The sequence below is a fragment of the Argiope bruennichi genome, chromosome 2, assembly GCF_947563725.1.
Source record: "Argiope bruennichi chromosome 2, qqArgBrue1.1, whole genome shotgun sequence".
NCBI classification, from domain to species: domain Eukaryota; kingdom Metazoa; phylum Arthropoda; class Arachnida; order Araneae; family Araneidae; genus Argiope; species Argiope bruennichi.
Window position 1 is genome coordinate 116,403,015 of NC_079152.1, and position 26,775 is coordinate 116,429,789.

Here is a 26,775-nt window from a genome sequence, read left to right on the forward strand (position 1 = left end):
TTTCAGCAATGAGATATCACATAAATTAGTAAGGATAACATCACAACATTTTTCCAAATCAGTAAAGAATTCTAAATGGAGTATATTACAAATCGCGATTAAATCTTTAAGGGAGAAATCTTGGAGTATTTTTTGTTTTGTTTCCTCTAGATTGAAAGGAGTTGGAAATCCCGAAAATTTTCTTAATCTTGATCGATTTTGTCTATCGCCGTCTTCACCAAAAACAAGACGATGCAGAAGTTTTATGTTATTCGTACTACTAGTTTTTAAAGACTTTTCAATTTGTGGATAATCGTTAAGAGTAGCCATTATTCTATGTTTTTAGACAATTTTCACAGAATTATTCAAAAATTTATGCGATTACTATACACTCAAAATGAAGACACCAAATATTCAATCAGAATATGCTATCAACAAATGTTAAGAAAATATGCAAGATAAATTCAAAAATGAAAAAATAATATTTTGATGCAATGTATTAATTCGAAATTTCGTTCAAAGAATATTCATTCCAGTAATCTTAAGAAATGAATTCAAATAAGCATCAACTTCATTATAAGCAGCAATATTATTTTAAATATTCTAGAAAACTTTTTAATTAATCATCACATAGTAATTCTAAATTTGTTACGAAATCTTCCAATTATAAATTCACAATTTTCTTCTAAACAAATTTTTTAATACAACATCAAATAGTAATTCAAAATTTGTTAGGAAATCTTCAAATTAGTAATTCAAAATTATCTTCAAAAATGAAATAACCGTGGAAGAAAACAGAAGAATTAAATTCAGCATCAAAGGAACATCAAATAGGCGATTAATATCAACAAATTTCTTCAAAGAATATTTGTTTCTTCAACATCAAATAACTTCATGAATTATTCCTCAATTTTCCTACACTTGTAATTTTCATCAAATTTAAAAGTTTGTATTACATCAAAATTCTAGATTAAGCATCAAATATTTTTTTTCGAATAAAATCATCAATTAAAGAGTTTTACTCACAGTTTGCCGTTGTGGAAGATACTACTTTTGTATGATCATCATCCTTGTCTAGGGTATTGAGTGGCCAAAATCCAACCGGCCAGAGCTCCCATGTAGGATCGTGTCCTCAATCGAAAGAAGACTGCACGTTTGTCTTTTCCATATTTTAATAAACGAACACAGGACTACACGAACATTAAGCAAAAGAACAAAAGTATAGGGTTGATTGCAGTTCAGGCGAACATAGCATGGCTATTATCCTTCAACTTAGAAGCTCACACACTCTCGCACCCCGTGTCTTTCTTCTGCCGTTTGCCTCACTTATACTTCTAGTTGGAACACTACTGCCATCTGCCGGCGAGGTACAGGGAGTAGCATAGGGGCCCATACTACATATATATATATATATATATATATATATATATATATATAGTCTATTTTAATTTTCGAAATCCAATTTAATTGTGCATTCGAATTTCAAATATCTATCTATCTTGGACATCCTGTACGATCCTGTGCCAAACATTTTTCTAAAAATCTCAGTTAAAATTATACATTCATATTAATTTTTATATTAAATAATACAATAATTTAATTTATGTTTCTATCTTGATGAATAAATCATTAATTTTCTTTTAATTGAGGGGAGCATTTTCAAGGAAGTGGACTCTTTTATTAAATATTTTAACATTAAATAACATAATAATAAATTTAAATTACAATGTTTTTATTTTGATGAATAAATAATTAATTTTCTTTTAATAGAGGGAAGCATTTTCAGGAAATGAACACTTTTATTAAATATTTAACATTAAACAAAATAATAATAAATTCATATTGCTGTGTTTTTATTTTGATGAATAAATGATTAATTTTCTTTTAATAGAGGGAAGCATTTTCGAGGAAGTGAAGTAGGGATGGCTGTTCCAGACAGCATTTGTACTGCTAAAGCTGTTGGTATCAGCGAGGTGAGACCATTTCATAAGTTGAGAGATTCTCCTCTTTATCACTATTCAACCTCCTGATTCACCAAAATTAACAGAATTACTATATATTAATTACACATTCACAACCCCCTTTCTATCTCAGTCCAGTCTCCTGATTCACGAAAAATTAATAGAATTACTCTATATTAAGCATTCATTTTTTCCTCTTTATATCAGTCCATTCTACTGATTCCCAAAAATTAATAGAATTACTCCATATTAATTGCACATTCACTTTTTTTGCATATGTCTGACTAGATTATTGTCAAAATTATTATAGTTTTTATTATGACCAAAAAAATATTGTGCTCTCATTATAATTATTCAGATCATTTGTACAAAATTCCGAAATCGAATAGTTTAGCTTGATTTGATACATTAAATTACAATCTTTCGTTAACATGACAGAAATCAAAACACTAGTTGCGCAAAATATAGCAAATATACTCGATGACAGATGTACATATCTGCGATTACAGCGTAATCAATAGAAATGTCGTGTTTAAACTATACCAAGTAGCAATAGTAATAGAGCAACAATATAGGTGAGTATTACATTTTTTACAAGTCATAATGATTGGATGATGCACTCCTAGACAAACATTTCCTTGTGTCAGTTTTCATGTATTGAATAAATATTACTTGCGGTTGTAAATGCGACCAAAAAGCGCCAAGAAAAAATTTCGCCAATTTGGCGATTTTATTTGGCAGCATGTGATTCGCACATAATTTGATCCATATATATGCACATATTTATTATATATATATATATTTATGCATTTAAGTATGTTTTTAAAATTTGGCAAAAAAATTTCTTGGCGCTTTTTGGTCGCCGTTAACAAGTACCGAATAAATTTGCAATTTAATATAATTTTTTCCATACCCTAATTTTAAAGGTTTAAATTTAAAAATAAGTATTACTTTGCACGTTTTGTAGATAAAAAGGTGAGACCTTTGAATGTGCATAGGTGAATGGAAAGTAATGTTTTACTAACTGACACTTTTACATTATGGACACATTACAGGAATTTAATTTTTTGTTATCAATTTCCGCAGAAATCAAAGAATTTGAACAATTTCCCACCTTATTTCATGAAATTTTGTATTTGGAAATATATGTAATGATGATATATAGTAACAATATAATTCTCTAAATATTCTTAATGTAATATTTAGATAATCAAACGCCTGATCCACTTTTTTGAGACACCTTATGCACTATGTAAAAAAAGTAGAAGGTAAATTGATTTTAAAAAAAATAAGTATTTGTTTTTTATTTTTACTGAAATTATTTACAGTTATAAAAAGAACAAAATATAAGCGGTTTTAGTAAGGAATATTATTTTCCTTAACTTTTATGATTTCGAATATTCTGTTTGGAAGTGAATCATAGAAAGATTGTATTTCTGTTTGACAAAAATTATCCATTGAGGTATTTAATGCCACTCGAAGTTCAGAGAGAGATTCAAACTGCTTCCCACCAGCGTATACTCGACGAACAAGCATTGCCCAGATGTTTTCTACTATATTCAGATCAGGGTTTTAGCTGGCCATGGTAAAATCTGCACATTATTTGCAACGAACCAATTTTTAACTCCGTTGGCGGTGTGGATTGAGGCTCCATCCTGTTGAAACATCCACTGTTCTTCTCCTGATTCAGAGCTATAAGGAAAAAGCTCAGAATTCAGAACATTAATGTAGTCTGTACGCTTCTGCCTATCATTGAGAAAGACTAAACATATTCTTCCCCCATAACCACCTGCTAACCAGACCATCAAACTTCCTCCTCCCATTTGTCTGGTTGAATAATATTGTTCTGCATTTTTCAGACAATGAAAGTAATATTGATAATCGTTTGGAACATCTAAGTTAAATTTCTTTTCAATGAAAATATCACAGAAGTCCATTCTGTGGTCCATGACATGTGTTCCTTAGCCCAATACAAACGATTATTAATATGTGTTTGTTTCCGCTTTGGATGATGCCTCCGCTTTTTGAAAACGAATTTTTTGACCTTTGGATGTAGTTGTATACTTTTTGCTTGGACACATGAATAAGTCCTGCTTAGTTTCGAGCTTTTGCAACACTTCCAGTACTCTTTTTAAGCTCATGAGAAAGTTTTCTTTCATCACGAGGCATTAACTTTTTAGGCCTACCAGTATTCTTTCTTATTCCGTTTTTCTTTAGATTTTTAATAAAGTTAGAAACTGTATTGGGGCTGAGGTGCAGTATACGTGCGATCTCTCTAATACCTTTACCTTCATTTAAATGCAACAATTTGACTCTTTTGAAAATCATTTAAGGGTATACCTCTAGGCATTCTGAAATTAAAGCATCAGTGAAATTTTTAACAAAATATGTTTTCCTGACAAAAGAAAGTTTTAAAAAAGTATATAACTACTCTTCTACTCGTGCACATTCAATCAAATAAATAAATGTAGTAGGTGTCCTTCTACTTTTTTTACACGCTGTAAATCATATATTTTCATCTTTTTAATTAAATAGTGAAAAATATTTCATTTTTACATGAAAATAAAGAACACATAGTTAAATAAAACCAAAATAAGAATCTATAAGCCAAGAAAATAATAAATACAAATATAAAAGAAAATTTACAGAAAACGACTGCCCTTCTACTTTGTTTAAGCAGTATGCAGTAACTTACAGGCAGAAGAAACTTCTCATAATTTTGGGCTTTTTTTTTATTGACAATTTTATATCCAAAATTGTTTTGAAAGATAGAAATTCGAAATTTTGAATTGAAATGAGAAACGTGAAATTTTTCATGATCACGTTTTTTGAAAGAAAGTTGTAAGAAAATAAGAACTTCAGAATTTTTTTGTAAGTATGGAAATACTTTCAGTTACAAAAAAATTTCTGGTACTCAGCAAAATAATTCTTCTATGGAAAAAAGGTTTTTTTCTTTCAGGAGGAAAGTGAGACAAAACATAAATTGCGAAAACTCTCAATATTTTACAAAAATCGTATGCAAATAAAAATCATCGAATTTCTTTTATCTATTAGATTATTGAAATATAATATATTTAGGATAGAGCCTAAAGGAATTTGTAATCTAATTAACTACTAGGCACATTAAAAGAAAATTTATAAATCAATTTAAGATTCAAAATTCCTACAGGAACAAGAAAAAAAATGTAATTCACAATTTTATTTTCGATTTGATTCACTGGAAAATGAAATTGGCGTGTGTGGGGATTAAATACAAGCGAAATATAAATGCATGGCATTAGTTTATTTCATTTACATTTCGAATTACACTACTAAAAATCCACTACCCTACTGTTAATCGAAACAGGATCAAACATTGAAAAAATATTAGCATTAAAATGAAGATTTTATAATCTGCAATACAAACTATATGACATTTTAAGAAAAAAAAATTTCAATGTAACCATTTACAAGCTTATTATTGTTTTTAATTTTTGTTTTAGAATATTTAAGTTTTTGGTTTTGCCTAATCAATGAATTGCTCCACTTTAGTTATTTTTCTAAAATTCTGTTATTTTGTACGAAAGCTGACTTTTAGCTGCTGGATTTTAAAAGAGTTGTGATTTTCAGGATACTAATATATACGAACCTCAGCTGGTGGCCAGTACCATAACACATATGCTTGGTCACAATCTCGGTATGGGTCATGACCACACGGATGGTACAGGAGGCCCAGGTAAGTTTTTTTTCCCTCATTAAGAGTGTTTAAAAAATCCTTTTAGTCATAATATTATCATCCAAACCAATTATAATTAATTCACATGACAATGACCAATAATTTAAACAAATTATAATTTATTCAAATGATAGTATTCATATATTAAAAGATTTATGAACTTTGTTAAAATATAAATTTGTACAGCCATATATACTAAAAGAAAGGTATTTTTTTTAGACATAGACTTATAACAGTTATTATTGACCTTACAGGGAAAAAAACCCAATCATTTTAAGTTTTACTCAAAAAAAATTAATCAACCAATTCCACAGAAAAACTACTAATTAATTTTAATTAAGTAAACGTTGATTAAAGTATTTGTACTTATTTTGATTTTGGAGGCCAATTTTAAGCAAAATCTCAGATGTATCTTTACATGTTAATGGAGTAATCAGATTTCAGTGGGGTTATTGAACAATGAATTTATTACTGAATTATTGTCTTTACTTATTATTAATTTCTATTGATCCCATTACAACTGTCTTTCCATGTTAAAGTAGATGAAAGGACGAATGAAATTAAAAAAGAATAATAATAGAATAATAAGAAAAGAATGTTAATAGCCATTATTCATACACAAAACATGTGTTAAAAGCAACAAAATTTAATATTTATATTATAAATTCTTCAATAAAATTTACACTGATGAAAGGAGATGTATACTTTTGATTCGATTTTATAATTAATTTGTTTTAAATTATTGCTTTAATTTTCATACAGAATTTAATTTAAAAAAATGAAAATGTGTGTGTTAATTTGAACATTCCCATTCGTAATTCCGTATTATTTTACAAATAAAATTATTATGTATATGTATTATTTTTTTATTAAATAAAGAAGAAATTAATTTTGATTTTTTACAGAGGATTGCAAATGTCAGGACTGGTGGAGTTGTATTATGTCTCAAAATATTCTGTAAGTGCGGTGCCTTTCTTAATTTAATAAAGTAGCGAATTAATTTTTAAATCTAGAAAACGTATTAATAAAAATTAAATTAGAAATAAAGTTCTGAAAAAAATATTAGTAAAGTAAAAATTTTAAAATTATTTATTTGTTTTAAAAGTAAAAGAAAAATCATAAATTTGTTAAGATTCGGCTTTTCATTTTTATACAATTAGTAAAGATACTATAAGAGATAGAAATAAATTAGTGCTGTATGTGAACAATTATTGTTGATTTTCTTTATATTTATTGAAAATATCCACACAACAAATATATTTTTTAAAATAAAGTTGTATCTGTTAATTTAGTTATAAAAATTAAGTAGAAGTCATAACAGTTATTAAAATAAAAATAAGATTTTTAATAAAATAAGTTTGATTATTAAGTTAAAGGTGGTAATACAAAACTACACTTAACCATAAAAATGAAAAAAAAATATGCACTAATTTTTAAATGTGTTCATAATTAAATCGTGAGTGAAATTTTAATTACTAAATTTTGAAACAGCTATATGCAATTTTCAATCTTAATCATATTTTTTATTAATTTCTTATCTATAAGTACTTAGAAATGAATGGAAATTTTCTTTTGGAAAGAATAAAATATTTATTTCCAGAGGGGAAAGTAAAATCCAGCCATATCATTTTTCGTCATGCAGTCTCCAAGATTACATTAGAGCACTCCGAGTAGGGCATGGTATATGTCTCTTCAACAAACCAAATCAGGTATACTATCATATCTTCTGTTCAAATGATTAGTTCAACAAATTCATTGCATAAATATTGAAAATCAAGTCTATTAATAATTATATAAATATTAGAATGTCCTATAGGTTTCTTTCTTTTTTCTAATGAAATAAATACTCAATATTTGTTGCTTAAGGTTGATTTATTGCAACATATATGAAACGTTTCGTTATATTACCTTTTTACCATCGCTCAGAAAACTTCATTATTCCCTCTCTAGAGTTTACTTGAAAAATACTTCTCGAGGTGCATTTTAATAGCAAGCAATATTCGTATGGAGCAAGATCTGGGATTTGCGGAAGATACGGTAGAATGTCAAATAAACCTGAAATAGATTTTCTCTTACAGCTAATGCAACATATGGTTTTGCAATGATTGATGTGTTGAAAAGCTACTTTCAATTTATCAAGCTGATTTGCAGTATTAGACAGAATCGACAGTTTCACCTTAAGGAAGCAGCTTATTGTAGAATACACCTTTCTAATCTCAGCAAACGGATAAAACTTTCTTCCTTTGAATCCCAGGGGAGTGGTATTTGAAGGTCTATTGTCCTTAGACCAAATACTGTTCTAATGATGTCGTGTCCGCGTTACCACGGAAAGGGGTTGCAATAGCTTCTGAGGGTAAAGACCCCTGAGCACCCAAGGGCAGAAATTTGATTTCTAGCTCATATGAAGATGAAACTCACACATTCGCTTGCACAACCCATTTTTACAGGGGGGGCACGTTCACATACCTCACAGATAGAACACAGATAAAGAACAACCATGCCTGAACCGGGATTCGACCCGGGATGCCCAGATCATGGGGAAGATGCGCTACCCCTATGCAAGGACGCCGGCTGCTTTTCTGGTGCACATTTTGATACGAAATCCAAGTCTCGTCACCAAGGTTAAGCCTTTATAAGAAAAGATCTCTATCATGTCACAGGAGAAGCAAATCGTACATAAAGTAGTCCTTCATGAGGTAGGTCTCTGCCAATAGGTGTGGAAACTTCGCTTCAATTGATATATCACCTCATGAGTAGATAAGAGCTTCGGGACGACCGAACCAGAGGCTTATATATGGCTAATAGATAAGCATGCATGTTCATATAAACTGCGAATTAATATCATTCCTAGTGTATAAATTTGTAAGACATTCCAATATTAATTAAAGCTTTTTCAAACCGAGCACAAGTAACATATACATTTATTCGAATGCTGACTTAATTATCATTTCATTTTTTGCAAAATATCTTAAATATTTTTCTTATCAATATTCTTGAATTCTATATGTAGTGACAAAACCAAGGATGTTTTCCCTGTTATTTGCTATTCTGATGGCAGTAAAATTGATGGCAGAGTTGGTTTCGCATTTGTTGTTTTCAGAAGTGGTATTGGCACTTTCAATTCTGAATTCGTGATGAATGCACAGTTTTTGTAGCTGAATTTTTATGCTTAAACTTCGCCATCAAATGGATCACTGAACAAAATAGTGTAATCTCAGACTATCTCATTTGTACCGATTATGTTTAATCCTTGGATTCACTGAAGTGTATTTCTTCGTTTAACAACATAATCGTCAAGATCCAAAAACAAATTAAAAGCCTGAAAGATAAGAATATCTCGATAGTTCTTGCATTTGTTCGTGAACAAACGGGCATTTATAGAAATGAACTGGCAAATGGTTTGCAAAGGCTGCCACTAAGCGCAAAATTGATATTGTCGTTAATATTCCTAAATCCTTTTACAAGAATCCATCCATTAATAAAAGACTGTCATGCCATCATTTTTATACTCATTACAAAATAACCCAATTTTTCACTGGTCATGGTAACATTAAAAGTTACTTGTACAAATTTAATTTGTTTCCGTCATCTTCCTGCGATTGTGATATTGGTGGGGAGGAAAATGTTGAACATGTGCTCCTTCTATGTTCCAAGTTTGTCAAAGAAAGACAGATCCTAAGACTGGCTCTCAAGGGCATTAATATAAATTGGCCACCAGATTTTCACCAACTTATTTTCACCAGAAGTGCTTTTGAAAATTTCTGTAAATTTATTGTTGACATCTGTAATCCTTCATAACTGTTAAAGTTTCTTCTTTTTCATTATGCAATGTGTTGCATACTTACATCTGTAAGCCCCGTGTGATACTTTGTGGTGCACGGGGGTTTTATAAAGGTTTCAATAATAAAAAAATATGTTCTTGAAGAATATAGTTAATTTAATCAAAAACCACTAAAAAATTCTCAAGAGTTATTAAAATTTTAAATTTATGAATATCTAGCAAGTAAATAAAAATATTTGCGTATAAACATATTTATAAAGTTGCTTCTTTTTCTGTTATTTGCATACTCAGTGAGTTTTTAATTGATAAGATCATTCCTTTTACACAGATAAGCAGATAATTTTCTTTTAGATATCTATTTTTTATTTGAGTATTTATTACAGTTTCTTAATTTTCTAGCTGGAGGATTTCCGTACTTGTGGTAATGGAGTTATAGAAGACGGCGAACAATGCGATTGTGGCAGTATAGAGGTGAATTTAAAAATTATAAATATATATGTGTGTGTGTGTGTGTGTGTGTGTGTGTGTGTGTGTGTGTGTGTGTGTATGTGTGTGTGTGTGTGTGTGTGTATTAAATTTCTTACTTAAGTTTGTAATTTATATGAAAAAGTTTAGTATATCGTCCATGTCTCAGTTTTCTGAGATTCTTTGGAAAATTATTAATATCTCAACAAAATGTGTGTATGAAAAAAGGTGAAATTAAATTTCAAATGAATAATGAAATATGCTAAAAATAAAGCTTAGGGAAAAAATCAATTTAAGTGTATGGAATCTTTGTATATAAATTTTAAAAAATTGTCGTGAAGCAAGAATTATATATTACAAAATGTCTGTAAGTAAGGGCTAACTTAAAAAAATTTGTTATCGAATAAATTTAAGCAGCCTTTTTCTGTAACATATTCCGATATATTTCCATTGTTACAAAAAATTGATATGACTAATATAGGAGTGAATTTATAAGAGATTAGGGATAAATATTACAACCTTTATAAATTATACAAGATTAAGAAAACAGATCTGATTCTTCTATTATTTACGGAAAACAATAAAAAAATAACATTTTTAATGGTATTTACAAATTAGATATGAATGAATTATTTATAATGTTAGTTTGCCTAACGTGTATAAAAATATTAAAGTCTTCATCGTATCCGTTTCGTATGATTTCTCGTTGAAAATGTAATGGAACTTCCCGTAGAATATATTATCTATCAGCATTTGAATGGGTATTGTTATTTCATGAAACTTTAAATGATCGTCATGCTTTGTTTGCCTTATTAATATGTTTGAAATTGTATTTATATATGTCTGAGTTGTTAAAATATCTGTTAGAGTTTTATACTTTGCCATTGTACTTATTTTTGATAATTAAAATTAATTTTGAAGGAAAATTAATTATCATAAATATTTCTATTAAATAGTTCCTTCATTTGACGCTTTATTGATAAAAAGATCAAATGATGGAAAATACAATCAATTAAATAATGATAATAAATAGAAACTTTTTAAATGTATAAAAATTCTAATATGTAGAAAATCAAAATACAGATATAAATTTTGCAAAATACGCTCTGTTTTCTTTTACTAAAACTAATTAATTTACTGTACAGTTTTATGTACAATTAGTTTAATGTACGATTATTTTTTTAGAATTTATGTAACTTAAGAGAATTAAAGTATCAAAAAAATTTATTTGAAACAATGCAAATATAAAGATTTTTCTGTACTAATATGATTTTGCCAAATTTAATACTTTGTTTGCAAGCCTAATTTTTCATCCTCTGTTTGCGTGTTTTATTATGCTTAAATTCTTCATTCTTCTTTAAATATTTAAGCTTAGAAGCCATACACACTTTTAGAAATTTAAAGCTAAATTAAATTTAAAGAAAAAAAAATTGAACTCCAAGTTTAGAAAGGGGTTCGTAGAACAAAAGTTAATCGTAACATGTAATTCATTGGCATGTATTTATTATTTCCTAATCGACTTCTGGTTTTCCGAAATTTTATGTTGCAGTAAGAATCAATGAAACTATTTTTTTTATTTATATTTAGTTTAATTAATGAATATGATAGTCACTTTTTGATTGAAAAATCATTTATACATAAATATACTTAATTTTTATGAGAATTTATATAGAAATTTTTTTTTCGATAAACAGAAATTTTCTGTAAAAATATCCAAGATTACTATCAAAAAAGAATTTCGATACAGGAAAGCTCGATGGCACTTCCCTTTCCCTAATTTTTTTTAGAAAATATTAATTTAAAATAACTTTTAATGAAAGCTATAAAACGCAGTAAAAAATGAAATACAGATCATATCATAATAATTCTAAATCACCCTGATCTCACTTACAGTCATATCATTTTAAAATGTCTCTAAATGCCATAAAAATTTTGAAATCCATTTTCTTTACTAACATGCGGCAATGTCATTTTAAATACTTCATAATCACATATATTGCAATTATAATTCTTCAAGTAGTAAAATAAATCATTTTGACATATTTTTTAGGAATGTCTACGCAGTGATCCATGTTGTGATCCAATTACTTGCAAATTAAGAGTTGAAGCCGAATGTTCCGCTGGTCCCTGCTGTGAAAACTGTAAGGTGAGAATAACTTCAGTTTTTCAGTTAGTGCACGCATCATTTAGCACTTCTACAATTGAAAGCACTTTTGTAATAGCATGCAAACAACAAAAAATTATTTACTCTGATTATTTTTGAAGTATCATTTGAAAGGGAAGTTATGATATTATTAATTTACGTCAGTGCCCAATTTATGTTGAAATATCATGCAGTAGAAGCTCAATATACAGAATGGCATTTTAATAGCAAAAACTACAATAATTAATTACAAAATATTTAAATCAATATATTAATGTTAACTTATGAACTGAATTTAAAAGTTTCAACTATATATATTCTTTCAAATGTTATTTAAGTAGCAAAAATTTTCCAAAAAATTAATTTACAAATAAATACCCATTCTAAATACCCATATTATATGTGCATCTTATTTTCAAAATAAGGTTTTAATGTTTGCATATAAATTTTTATATGGATATTATCTGCTTTTTTTCAATAAAATATTATTTATCAACTTTATATGGATGTCGCTGGTTGCTTCGTTGGAAATATTGGCTATATTCTATTTCGATTATGCATATATTGTATAACTTGATGCTTATGATTTCTTCAACAAATGTTTTGAAGTTTCAAATTGTAGCAGATATTAAAGCCATGTTATTTTAATGACCTATTCTATTCACTGTGCATATAAACCGACCCGATATCGTCCAAATTTTATGAATTTATAGTGTTATTACAAATGTCATTTGTTCGATTCATCGGTCTTCTAACTCGTCCTCCCGCTGGTGTGGTGTAGTGTGGAGAGGGGGGTGCCAGCTCAGATGTCGTCCTCGTCATCTGACCGCGGTTCAAAATTACGAGGTCCGTCCCAAAATAGCCCTAGTGTTGCTTCAAACGGGACGTTAATATAACTAAACTAAACGGTCTTCTAATTTTCGCGACACTGTAACTTCACTTTCTTATTCATCACATATGCAACACAAATATTACACAGGATCCCTTCTTCATTAGTTTTCAATAATGAAAGAAAATCACATAATTAAATATTTGATGAAATAATGAAAATGATTTGAATTTCCATTTCTAATGTTAAAAATATTTTTAAAAAAATTGTACAGCAATTGAATTTTTATTCTTAAAAAAATGTAAATTCTTATTGGTGTAAAAATTTATTTTGTGCTATAATATTTTCGGTAAATTATGGAAAACGATACATTTGTTTTTATTTTTTTTATAAATAAAAATGTACAGAAAACAATACTAAAATACATATTTTTACCTTCCAAAATAAATATGCGCCAAATTTTGTAGATTTACGTCAAATGGTCTGACTTATAGAGTGCCAATACATTTACATTCTCCTTTACAGTAGAGATTTAGATAATTAATAATTAGTCTGTTCAAATGAAGCATTATATTTCATAAGTTGAAATTATACTTATTTATATGCTTAATTTGATTATTAGGTACATACAAGATCATAACAAATTATATATCAACATAATCTGAAATTTATCGGAAGAGTTTTATTACAAAGCTACGAATCAAATAATAAATCAAAACATAATTATCTCCATTTTATATTTCCATACTTGAAAATTCATTAAGTTCATCTTTGCTTTCATAATTCATCATAATTCTACTTACTAAAAACTTTTATGAGCTGTAAAAAAATTGTGCTGTTTTAAATAGTTTATACTTTAGCAGTTTATAATTATTTATATATAAATATTGATACATTGATTTCATTTTATAAAAAAAAATTTCAAATATTCTAGGGGTCAAAGGTTTTATCAGTCATTTTAATGACTATGATTATTTCTATTTTAGAACAAATAGAAATATTTTCAGTTTAATCACATTTAGAATTTGTTTTAATTATTAATAAGTGTCTAGGAAATGCCTTTCTTATGAAATTCTTAGTAACTTTTTTACAGTATTTTTAGTTATACAAATCATATAACAACATTTGAAATTTATTAGAAGAATTTTGTTACAGAGTTCAAGCTTTTACATTTTTCTTTTGACCACCATATTTTTGAAGAAAAAATATTTCTACTTTTAATTTTACTAAAAAGGATACATCTTTAATTTCTTAATTTGTATTGCTTTCAACTTTTAATCTTCAAATTTCTAGTTCAGTATTGAAAATAGGATTATTTTAATCATTTTTCTTAAATGCAATTATATGGTATAAAAATGTAATTAAACCAATCCATTTACTTATAATTGTTCTCAACATATAAAAATAATGCATAATTACTTTAAAATACAAACTGTACAAAATTTCAGTACCTTAGCAAATCAGGATATGAGTGAAAAATCGATTATAAAATTAAAATTTTGCAAACATAAACCAAACCGAATTAAATAAAATCTTGTAAATCTTTTCCATTTTTATTAAGAAGTTCTTTTCTTCTAACACGAAATATTTAGTAGAATCTGTAACAACTAATTTCATTATTAAACATATGGTGCAAACCATTACATTACAAAGTAAAGCACGGTAAGGTCAGAAAATTTTTTAAAACATTCATACCTTTATTTTTGTATTTTCTAGTTGCGACCTTCTGGTCATCTGTGTCGTCCTGCTTTAACAGAATGCGATATTCCTGAGTTTTGTGACGGAAGATCTGGGCAAGTGAGTGAATTCATAAATCAAATAAGAACAAATTTTTAGAGCAATAAGGAATATCTTGAAACTGAATTAATTTTGTTTAAAATTTTCATCATTTTTAAGATGGCAAAAGTTAGGAGTCCTCAGAGTTTCCTTTTGAACGATTGACACATCGTTAGTTGCTTAGTTAATATTCATTAAGTCTGACACAAACTTATTCATATAATGAATAATACTCATAAAAGGTATAAAACGTAAAAAGGTACATTTAGAACTAATTTATTTATTATAAAATATATCCATTTTTTTAGATTTTACTTAAATATATGAAGCATAACTGTGGTTTAACTTTTATGCTTATAGTAAAAGATTGCGATTTTCTTCGTAATTTTTCTGGCTGTTTTCAATTGAGGTAACTAATATTAGTATAGCTCCGACTCTCATTATTCTATTCAGAGTTATCGTATCTAAGCCAATATCGAATCAATAAGAGAATCTTTCCTAAATATAATCTCCATTTCATTGAACGATGGCTTTATCTTTTTGTTCATAATCGTTGAAGATAACATCCTTAGAAACTCTTCGCTAACTGAACAACAGACGGGTTCTTTTCGGCTCTGTTTTGAAAGTAATAAACAAACTAAAAACTGCAATATCCCAAATATTTCAAAAACCACCTAATCCCATAAAATCAACTTTTCTTTAAATAAACTGAATGCATTTGTTTTCCACTTTTAGTGCCCGACAGATTTGTACAAAAAGAATGCCAGCCCCTGCAATAACGGCGAAGGTTTCTGCTACCATGGGAATTGCCCTACACCTGACAACCAATGTGAATACCTATGGGGATATGGTAAGAATTTATTTAATACATGACAGTCATTTCACAAAACTTTCCTTTTTCTTTTTGAAAAATATTTTTTAAATTTGCTTTATATTCAAAACATCTTGCATGAATTAAGAGGAATTGATTTATTTATCTAAAACAAGCACTAAATGGTTAAATATACGATATTTTTTTTTTAAAAAAAAGCCCTAAGCGTCAATTCTATCGAAAATGACATTCAAAATAGGAAGCCAACGTTGTAAGGCTTCCTAATCATTACCCTATTAGCTTGAGATATTGTACGATATCTTCACGATGTTTTCCGATATTTTGAATGCCTGCCAATATCATGGAGATATCGCTACAATATTGTTGAGCTTAATGTGGTAATAGGGTATCTTAAGATGTGAGATTACGGCTTGTGGACTTGTGTCTAAGCATTTAGGAAATTATTTTGGCTCAAAGCATTATACTAAATAGATATCTGGTTGCATCCTTGTAATTTCTGGGTTGACAATAACAGTTCAAGACAATGAAAGCCGAACAAGGAATTCAGCCACCACGAACATTTTCCGAAAAGGATTCTTTTAAAAATTCGAAACGGATAATTTTTTCGCTAAATTTTGTACGACTTTCAAAAGAAAATTAATGTATGTCATATACTTGTGTTGCCGTTTATATATAAAAGGATGCCTTATTGTCACGCATCTTTTAATACACCTAAATTCTGTAGAATTAATATACTTAGATGATGCCTGCCAATACAGTAGAAGAATGGATATACAGTTGCTGATATATATATATATATATATATATATATATATATATAGAGAGAGAGAGAGAGAGAGAGAGAGAAAGAAAGAAATGAAAAGATATTACTTAAGTGATTACGTCTTTCAATAAAAAAAGCACACTAGCAAATATAATATAGGTCAAAGAAACTGTTCTAAATGACATCCACGACATTTTTATAAATGTAATGCAAGACTCACATCTGTGGCAAAAAAAAAAAAAAAATCAGTATATTACGGAAAACTCTAAGAGAGTCTCGGACTTCCCTAAAAATAGTGTGATATGTACAATCAAGTTTTCGGCTTATTATTGGATCTGTCATGAACAAGATACGCGACCAGAAATATTAAATCGTCCAGTCATTAGAAAATGCGCTGACTGTCAAATTCGATTTTTTGTTGTTGTTGTTGCTGAATAAATGGAGCGTTATTTGATTACAAAGGTAGAACAGAAATGACCAAAGATCATGGAATACCTTACTGGATCTGGAACAAAAGCCGTATAGATGCAGAAAACCAATCCTTATCCAAAGATTTGGTAACACTTATTCCAGAAAATTCTAACTATCCCGGTAGTATCGATCAGGATAAAAAAGTAATGGCTAAAGTATGATTAGATTATACCTCACTACGCTGATTCAAGAAATAAATATGATCGATTTCGGATTATCCTCAGAAGAAAGATAAAACATGATTATTGCATTGCTTTTTACTGCAATCTTAGTATTTGATACTTATTGAACTCCTTCATATTTGTGGTATTCTATTCAATATATTTGTTACATTCAATGGGATTGACCGTTATTATTAATAATTAATGATTGATTCCACTGATCGTGACCTATCTATCTCTTAGAAAGATGAATCTTAATTTCAGTAATAAAAAGAATAATACAAAGAATCGTATGGTAACATATGAAAATGAAGATTTATTAATTTCACTGTGTTTCATTTAATGTAGATTTTTTTATATTCCTATTTTTATAAGGAAGTCAAGTTTGTACCAGTACCTAGTGTGATTCTCCTTTTTAGCATTTTTTTTTAATTATGTAGAATTTTTATTTCATAACGTTCATTGGCACTGTAATCGGAATTTTTACATATCATTAATTTTGATAGTATAGATGTTTTAGATAGTGTTTCACTGCATACCATCAAACAATCGAATTTCTTTCATGTGTTTTGCATAGCTAGTCTAAAGGTTAAATATAACGTAAAGCGAGAAAGAATTCCATTGAATGTGTATTTTTTGGCATCTTCACAACCTTCGACATTTCGAGATAGAAATTCGATTTCAAAAATCGATATTCCTATAATTTCATTCCTTTTATCCTAGAAGATCATTTCTTCGATGAAACAAATTATTAATTTCAAGACCTAGTTTAATGCATTTCCGATAATAACAAAACGATATATTGACACTTCGGAAGGGGGTTGAGAATTCAGTCTTGTGCAAATTCTTTTGTGTATATGATTGCCCATTCATATTTCTGTATATGTAAAATAAAAATATGATAAATTAATTTTTTTAAATTATTTTTAAATGCGCTGCATTATAATTTTTTTTCATAATATTCCACGTATTTATTAGTTTTTGTATTAAATGCAAAAGTAAAAAGTTTATTAAAATACATTCATTTAATTTGCACATTTGCTTATTAATGGAAGATCTGATTTAGTAAACTTATTGTTAAAGTAATTTATAATACTCACACAAGCATTCGATTAATAAATACTCTAATATTAATGTGAGTTTTTAATCTTAAAAATTATAAAATTTGGATTTTCCAAAAGATAACCTGTCAAAATCACTTTGCAAATTAGCTTTATTATCATTCTTTTGAAAATCTTTATATTTAAGACTGATTACACACACACACAGAGAGAGAGAGAGAGAGAAAACTAAAAAATAGTTTGTATTCTACAAAAAAAAACTATTCGATGCATTTTCTCCAATTATCTCACAGATATTATGCAGTAAAAGAAACGTTGTAATGGAGATTTCATGGTAATTTATTAAATAATTAAGTATTCATTAATTAAAAAAATGTATTTACATGCATAAAGATTATTTTATATTAAGTGTAAATATTAGATATATTTCAAATAATTTTATTTATTTACTTCAGAATTGCCATTCACATTGTTTTATTAATATAAAAATTATTAATTAATTATTAAAAATATTTCACTTTCCGCAGATTTTCCAAAATATTTGGTACTGTTCGTTATTTAATAATTGTTTGGTATACTTTCATTTCTTATCAAATATAAAGTAGCAGATTATAATTTTGTTTTTCATTACATTTTATATAAAAGTTTCTTTTTTTTTTACAAATTGAGTAGTTTGGTAGTATATAATACATTTCTAAAATTGCATTTATGTAAGTGTTCGTTGGTATCTATCACGTATTAAAATTAAATATCATTTCATTTTCTCTCATATAAAATTTATACCATGTAACCGTCAACCACTGATTTGATATGTGGTAAATATAATTTTTCTACTTTTAAAATGTTTATTTGCTAGAAATTGTTCTCACTTTCTGAAGAGTAAGTAATAATTTAAAGAAAATTCTGTAATAATCATTTAATTAATAACAAGCAAACATTTTCATGCCGAGAAAAAACTTCTTATATCAATTAGTTTACCATATAATTGTTATTTGTTATAGAGTTGTCCTTTTAGTAAATAATTAATTAGTTAAATAATTACACTATGTGTTTTTTTTAAATTGTTGCCATTTTTTAACTCCTTGATCTAATTTTATCTCTTATCTTAGCATTTTAATAAATTTTAATGCGTACAACTGACATTTAGTTTGTGACAAAATGTTTTTAGAATTGAGATTGACCTAGGAAAAGAGATTCACCTATTAGATAAATTTAATCTGATTAATTAATTAATTTTGTCAATTAATAATTAAGAAACAATTCAAGATACATCATTTTATCTGAGATAAACAAATGAAGCCTCTTTGTCTTACAAAAAAATTCGTAAGAATTTATGCCAACTTACATAACTTTATTCAAAGATTAATGAATTTGGTGATGAGCGTAATTCCCATGCCCTTAGAAAGGGTAAATTAAAATTTTAAAGAAATGAGTTCCACTGTCCAAGTATGTAGTTGCTGCTTTTGGTAATTCTATTTCAAACTGTGAGGTCTGAAGATCAGCAAAACATACAGACAAATAATGACGCACACACTCATCCATCTTTATTATTAACAGAGACGAATGTTTGTGCGTTTTGGCACTCTATTAGAGCTTACATATTAGAGATGGAACATACATCTTAGAAAAGGAAACTGTGCATTGTAGATACCATTTTTTTACTTCTGAAAATTTTAAAAAAATTATTAATTAAAAATTAAATGAGATTTTGATGAGTTTTTTATTACAATTTTCACAATTATTACTGTATGAAAAGGATTTTTTTTGTATCATCTAAAAATTCAAAATATTATTTTTTTCAATGATTCATTTGTTTTGTACTTCATTTTTTTTATTTATTTGTAATAAATTCAAGAGCATATATTAAGCCGTTTTAACAGCAGCAGAATATTTGACTGTTATAAAATAATTCAAGCCGTTTACATCATTACTACACATATTTGATCATGGAAATTGTTTTTCTATTGTTCAAGATGAAGTTACGAAGACATGGCTTATATTTCCATAATTAGTAAATTTCTGTTAAATCTTGCATTTAATATACCTTTCGATTATTTTTTTTGTAATTGAACTAAAGTTTAATTTTACAACCAAGCAGCGAAGAAAATTTTTAAACGTTGCATTCCTTCTTAAAATATCTTTCTATCCTGTAATATAATAAAAATATAGAATATATGATTGTTTTTATCACTTGAAAATTACATTATTATTATAATAAACTGAATTACAGTTGAATCAGAAAAATTTTCACTGGATAAGATATATGATAGATCATCTGAAACATTTCAAAAATTAAAAAGAAATATTCAGTAGTATACATAAAGTTTTATTGCTGAATGATTCTATTCTCCGAATTTAGTAATTTAATAAGCCTAATTGGTTTCAACAAAAAAAGTTTTGCATTAATTGAAGTTTATTAACTCCCGTTTTAAATTAAGGATTTACGGTCGTGCAGCTGACAGGAAATTCAAAAATTATGTAGTATAGAAGGGTGTCTGAAACAATAGGAGTTATATGATTATCAAAACTTAAAATTCCAAGATGTTTTGCTGAAGAAACCATTTAATTTAAAATTTTATATTGACCAGCAATCTCGGCACATGTGTTGATCGCCAACAGCAGCTAGGAAGAAATAAGTAAAAAAAGATCATTGCAACTGCATTTGCAAATATTTTAAATTCAGAAAATTTTTTTTAATGATTCGTTTACCCCATGATATGTCGTTATCCGATTGCAAAATAGTGAGAGCTTTGATTGTAACCCGAATAACTTAAAGTTGAATTTTTTTTTAAATTGTAATTTATTTTAAAATGGTTCTTAATATTCTGTGGGAGCTTTCTTTAGAAGCATTCGAAAAATTTCAGTTGCAAATGGTTAATTATAATCTAAATAACCTGTATTATTTAAATTATTTTCCAGGCCAAATTTGTATCAGGGATATTACAAAGAAATATTTTGACAATTACTTTTATTTGTTGCAGTCATAAGGTGCATCAGCTGCATAATCCAGTTATTTCAGCATTACTGAATTATTGTAAAATATATTTAACTACAAAATTTTAATCATGCAGATAAACACTAAAAATCGATATCTCGGAAATTGAAATATCATATGAAATTCCATAATTATATAATTATTTTCTAAATATTGAAGAAGCAAAATTTTAATTTGATGTTATTTATCGCAATTAATGTTTTAAACGCGCATTTTAAAATATTAAAATACATTGGCAATGCGCTGAAAGGAAATTGTTTTTCAAGAATTAAATCGCTTGTACGTAATTTCGAGAAATAATCTCACAGTAAGAGGGGATAAAAAATTTTGAGAAACATATTACAGTGAAAAAAAAAATATTAGACGAACACTTTCAATTTATAAAAATTAGATACTTATCAAATTAAATATAACAATGATTTATTCCTAACGCAAATTTTATACGGTGTTTTATGAAATAATCGAAAAACCTCTAAAAAACAATCACACTTTCTGTATTTTCAATCTATGTTATTGTCACTCTCTTCCTAACCACTAAAAGAAAAATGCTCTTAAAAATCGAAAGACAGAGATAAGCAACACCTGCCATTTACACCACGTGGTCTGCTAATGATTGAGACCATGTAGAGCTGAACTGACCTCAAAAGGGGAAAGCAATCCCTCTGTCCAAACACTGACACTTTTAAGAATAAGCCTGTAATTGAGACGTGCCTCTTTCGGTAAGTATAGCAATCTGAACGCTGCCGACAGGAAGGTTAAAACTTTGATGCCATTCATAAATTGAAAATTAACATTTAATTATATGTTTCTGAAAAGCGGACACACAATTCCTAATATTTATTTTTCAAACAAGTTATAATTTTTTTTAAATGATTGCTTTAATTTATTGCTGAAATATTACTCAAAATTATTTTTTCAATGAAATCTCTTTATCTTTGATTCCTTCAAATTTTGGAAGAGAAGAAAAAAAATTTTAATTAATGATTCAGAAAAATTCTATCAATAACTACTTTAAATAAAAAATTTCTGTGACATTCCTTTTTTTTAATGATTCTGGCACATTACCTATTTTATTTTCAGTTAGATAAGGTTTCTAAGAAGCAGTTCAAACGAATTTTGAAAGAAGTTCTTCTAAATTTATATCAGAATTCCAAGAATCGAAATTTCCGAAAGGAAATTATGAAATTTCATTGATAAATGATTTGCCGGACATCGATTTAATAGTATTCTAGTGTGACTTTGTTACTCAATAAGTTTGAAACCAAAGATACCACAACTCAAATTCGATTGACACAAAAACTAATTAAGAATACATGATTTTAAAATGAGTGTAGCCAGAGAAAAATGACAATTTTATAATGATAAAATACGTATTTCTAATATTTTGCAATTCTAAATAAGAAACAAATTATTCTAGAAAGGCAACAAGTAATTCTACAAAATAGTTTATTTATATTCAAAATATTTTAATAATTTAATAAATTAACCATTGTTATCAATAAACGTATGCAACTACAGTGTAATCAAACATCAAAATAAACAAGACTATTTTTTTAAAAAAATATGTTAATTTAAAAATCAAATTCTAAAAATTATGCTATTTTTTTATTGAATAGGCTGAACAACAATTAAATCCTCGACTGAACTATCCTAAAAATTATTGACTTACGACAATTGAGGATAAGTGATACAGATTATTTAACTGATGAAAACAACTCAGTATTTTTTTAAATGCTATTTTTAATTTTGACCTTGTATCAAACAAAATAAATACTAATTGTAAACAGCATATTAATATTATATTAACGAGAAATTCAAGACATCAGAAGAGAAAAGTTCGAGTTACAGATGAAATCGTATTAGAAATATTCTTATTACTCAAGGTCCATTGCATATGCAATTAAAAAAATGATTTTATCACAACAAGATTTAAAGATAAGATTTTTTTTCTTACAGGGGCGGTTGCTTCGGAGCAAGAATGTTTTGTCCGTTTCAATACGCAGGGAAGTCTAAATGGAAACTGCGGGACCGACGGAAGAGGAGGCTACGTCAAGTGCGCTGAGGAGTAAGTATACATCTCCAAACCTTAAGGGGGTCTAAGGAATCTTAACAATTACACATGGAAGCAAAAAAAAAGAAAAAAGAAGAAGAAACCAATTTTTTCCCCAACCCATTTAATTTACATATGAAACAATTGTGAAATTTGAAAATGTAACAATAGAATATTCATATAGAATTACATTATTTTCCATGTTTCCATATAATTTCAAGAAAGAATTAAAAAGTTATAAAAATGTATAAATTGAGTATTTTTTTCAAAATTTTAAAAATCAGTATTTTACCGCTCACAAGATTCTGAATTTAAAAATTGGCAGATTTTACAAAATTAATAGTTTATAAGGAAATTGTCAATATAAGTACATCGACCGAAATCAGATTTGATTTACATATTTTTATTTGTCGAAATAAAAACATAGTGAAGTTAAATCTTTTTTTATCAACTCATTAGAACGGAAACTACCGCTAAGGCACGTAGAAGAATGCATTTAGATCGTTAAGAGCTAATTTGATGGGATGCTTAATCTGTTGATTTGTATACGATATTTGTAGAAATGTTTGTTAGCAATGACTCCCTTCTATATTGAAATATATTATAATGATAACTAAGTCCTAAAACACAACATATTGGTTGAGTGGAAATTGTTCATGGCATATGTTCCTATTTCATAATATATTGTTCATATTTCATATGTTCATGTTTCATATGTTCATATTTCATATGTTTCATTTAATATGTAATATGTTCATATTTCATAATATATTGAAATATATTATAATGATAACTAAGTCCTAAAACACAACATATTGGTTGAGTGGAAATTGTTCATGGCAAGTCTCCACTCAACCCATATGTGATGCATATGCCTTACAATCCTTTGGGCAGATGGAATCTATATTATTTAATAAATAATAATAATAATTTCAGTAAAGGCTTTTAATTATATTAATTACAAGATTTAAACAGTATGAATGAACAATTTAACTTTTCAACCACAACAATACCTTACATGAATCACTAGTTACGAAGTACAAAGAATGTAGCAAAAAGTATCGAAGACACAAAATGATAGAAAAATTGAAGATTCACATATCCTCTATCGTGACTCACGCCTTCTGTTTTATTAGATCCACTCTATTAGCGATTAACTATAAAAGATATGGGAGTGAATCACAGGCGTGAATCATATACCAGCAGCAGCCAACAAATTATAAACGTACACAGTTGTTTGTGAATAGAAAAGGAAAATTAATCAACAATAATTATATTTTAATAATTCCTAATGAAAATAATTCTTTTTAGAAACGTCCGTTGCGGATCGTTGCAGTGCCAGAGAGGCTCCAGAACTCCCCTCGTCCCTGGCATGGACAAGCAGTATTCGAGAACAATAGTGTACCTTGGTGGGTCAGAATACGAATGCAAGTGAGTGCACTGTAATATTTCTTCATATGCTGTAATCTAAATAGCTCTTAAAACTATGAATTATGATTCAGTGACGCATTAATCTATTTTAAAAATAAATTTTCCAATCTATTAAGGAAAATTAAAATGGAGCTTGTTTTGGGAATATAGCCTCTCTAGACGAAATATCCTATGATTATAAAAATTAAATTTAAGGATTAATTTAGTTTAAGTCTAGACTAAATTCTCTAAGTGAATGGCGAAATACGAGAGGAAAATTAGAAGACTAATTCTATAAAGCTTTCTTAATATTTATCGAAAAATAATAATGCATTATTTATTAGGCTATAAAATTTCGGATCTGATTTATAACACAAAATTCATATCGCATAAAATGCGGCGCATCTAAATGACCTTTGATTCGCAATTCTGCTGTGGGAACCAATCTTGAAATACTGAAAATTGTTTTAATTTTTGAATAATGCAACTTTAGAATTTTCTCATAATATTTTCTGAAAATAGCCCATAGAATGTGGATTTAAGAATAAATTACCCAAGGTAAAATCTATATAAATAAAAACTTAAGCTTTTAACATTCATTGTTAATAAATATCGCCTGAACTTTTTTAATGCATTTTGGAAATTAATTAAATGTGTGATTACTTTCTCTTTGTATGTATGTATGTGTGATGTAAAAAACTTCACGATTGTCATTCTCTGATTATCAAAACTTATTTCTCACTCTTTTCTTTCTTTTTTTTTATCTTTTCAGAGCAGTTCAGAAATTTGATACTTCAAATACAAATAAATCAAGTGCTGCAGGATATAATATAGCGTAAGTAGATAAAAGTGTATTGAAATGTTGAACTGTTTAATTGGAGATTATGAACTCAAATATTTCAAACTTAATTAAAGCTTAATAATAGATATGGATCAAGGTTGTGGAATTTATCTAAAAATAGATCTATAAGTTTTCCGTTTATTTTATATATAAAAAAGCAATTAAAAGAAGATCTCCGAATTTCTTTCATAAAACATAATAATGTATGTAAAAATCATTTGAAAAGTAGAAGATGAAATCAGATTCTAAAATTTTAATACATTAAGAGGTATATTTTAAGAAACCTTTTTAATTCGTTAATTTACAAAAACTAAATAAAGAATTCTCACATTGGTCATTTTCAAACTCAATGCTATATCCTATTTCAACATAGACACATTTTGACGAATCTCAGTTTTTTAATTGAATTTCTTAACCATATAACAAAATAACACATATAAAATGTATTTATACTTATTTAATCATTAACATTATTAATTATTTTAACATTTTCATTTTTTTCTTTACAAAATAACTAAATACTTTTAAAGTGATCCACTAAATATTAATTTGTTTTTTATATTTACATAGAATCGAGCAAATATAAAAATTTTTACTCTAAATTTCATTCTTATTCTATGGAAAAAAAATCTTTAAGAAGAATTTTTTAATGACATTTACAGAGGAACGAATTTGGAAAAAATGAAATTAAAAAAATAACTCTTGATTCCTCTAAATCTAAACCAGTGGTTGTGGTCTTTCCGAGATTTTCTCGCATGATCTCTAATAAAGGTTTTGCCTCCCCCCCTCCGCCCCCTCCTAAGAGTCATAAAAATTATGTACCTTGGGTTACGTCATGAATACCGAGAATGTTAAGAGTCTCAAATATGACCGTTTTGTGTTTCGCGGTACGGAGAAGAAAACCAAGTATGAATCTCAGAAATCTATTTTTTAATTAATCGAAACCAAACTTTGATACAGAATTACATTTTCAGTAGTTAGATCACAGAACTAATTTCATTTATTGAAGTCATTACATTTTTAATTTATCGCGTTTACATGTTTGTGAAAGTACAGATGGACAGACAGTCAACCTCTAGCTGAGTTCAAATCGGCTGAATTCAAAATTTGATTGCCAATTCTACACTTTAGGTGCTAAGTTTGTGCATTAAATTTCATACAACCAGTCATTTATATTTTATAGTTATGTTCACTTAGACAGCTAAAGAAAAAAAAAGAAAAAAAAAACTTCTTTAAAATAAATTTACTTTAAAATTTGACCGAAATTTACAAATTTAGCATAAAGATCACGTATCAAATCTCACCCTTCAAGCTCAAATCATTATTGAGTTATACAAGGAAACAGAATTTCTAATACTATCATATATTCAAATCTAAAATGTGTTGTAGGTAATAATTTTTTTTTTTTTTCATATCTGAAACACTCTGCCAAAGTACGTAATGCCAATGTGTGTCAGTTTTTGTTCTTAATCTGTCACGGTCAGATCTGAGATATTGTTAACAGGATAACAGCCTCGTCTATATAGGCACATCCTCAAGTTT

General features: G+C 27.6%; 1 protein-coding gene across 7 annotated transcripts in view; it reads left to right on the forward strand.

The window, feature by feature from the left end:
- The window catches only part of LOC129990169 (disintegrin and metalloproteinase domain-containing protein 11-like), a 245,478-nt gene that overhangs the window by 201,677 nt on the left and 17,026 nt on the right, over positions 1-26,775 (forward strand). For all 7 annotated transcript variants that reach the window (XM_056098138.1, XM_056098133.1, XM_056098135.1 and 4 more), the window contains 11 exons: positions 1,871-1,952; positions 5,550-5,655; positions 6,561-6,612; positions 7,256-7,364; positions 9,836-9,907; positions 11,952-12,047; positions 14,590-14,670; positions 15,385-15,499; positions 22,889-22,997; positions 24,294-24,413; positions 25,165-25,227. In XM_056098138.1, coding sequence (XP_055954113.1) covers positions 1,871-1,952; positions 5,550-5,655; positions 6,561-6,612; positions 7,256-7,364; positions 9,836-9,907; positions 11,952-12,047; positions 14,590-14,670; positions 15,385-15,499; positions 22,889-22,997; positions 24,294-24,413; positions 25,165-25,227 — 1,005 coding nt within the window. The remainder of the gene's footprint in view (positions 1-1,870; positions 1,953-5,549; positions 5,656-6,560; positions 6,613-7,255; positions 7,365-9,835; positions 9,908-11,951; positions 12,048-14,589; positions 14,671-15,384; positions 15,500-22,888; positions 22,998-24,293; positions 24,414-25,164; positions 25,228-26,775) is intronic.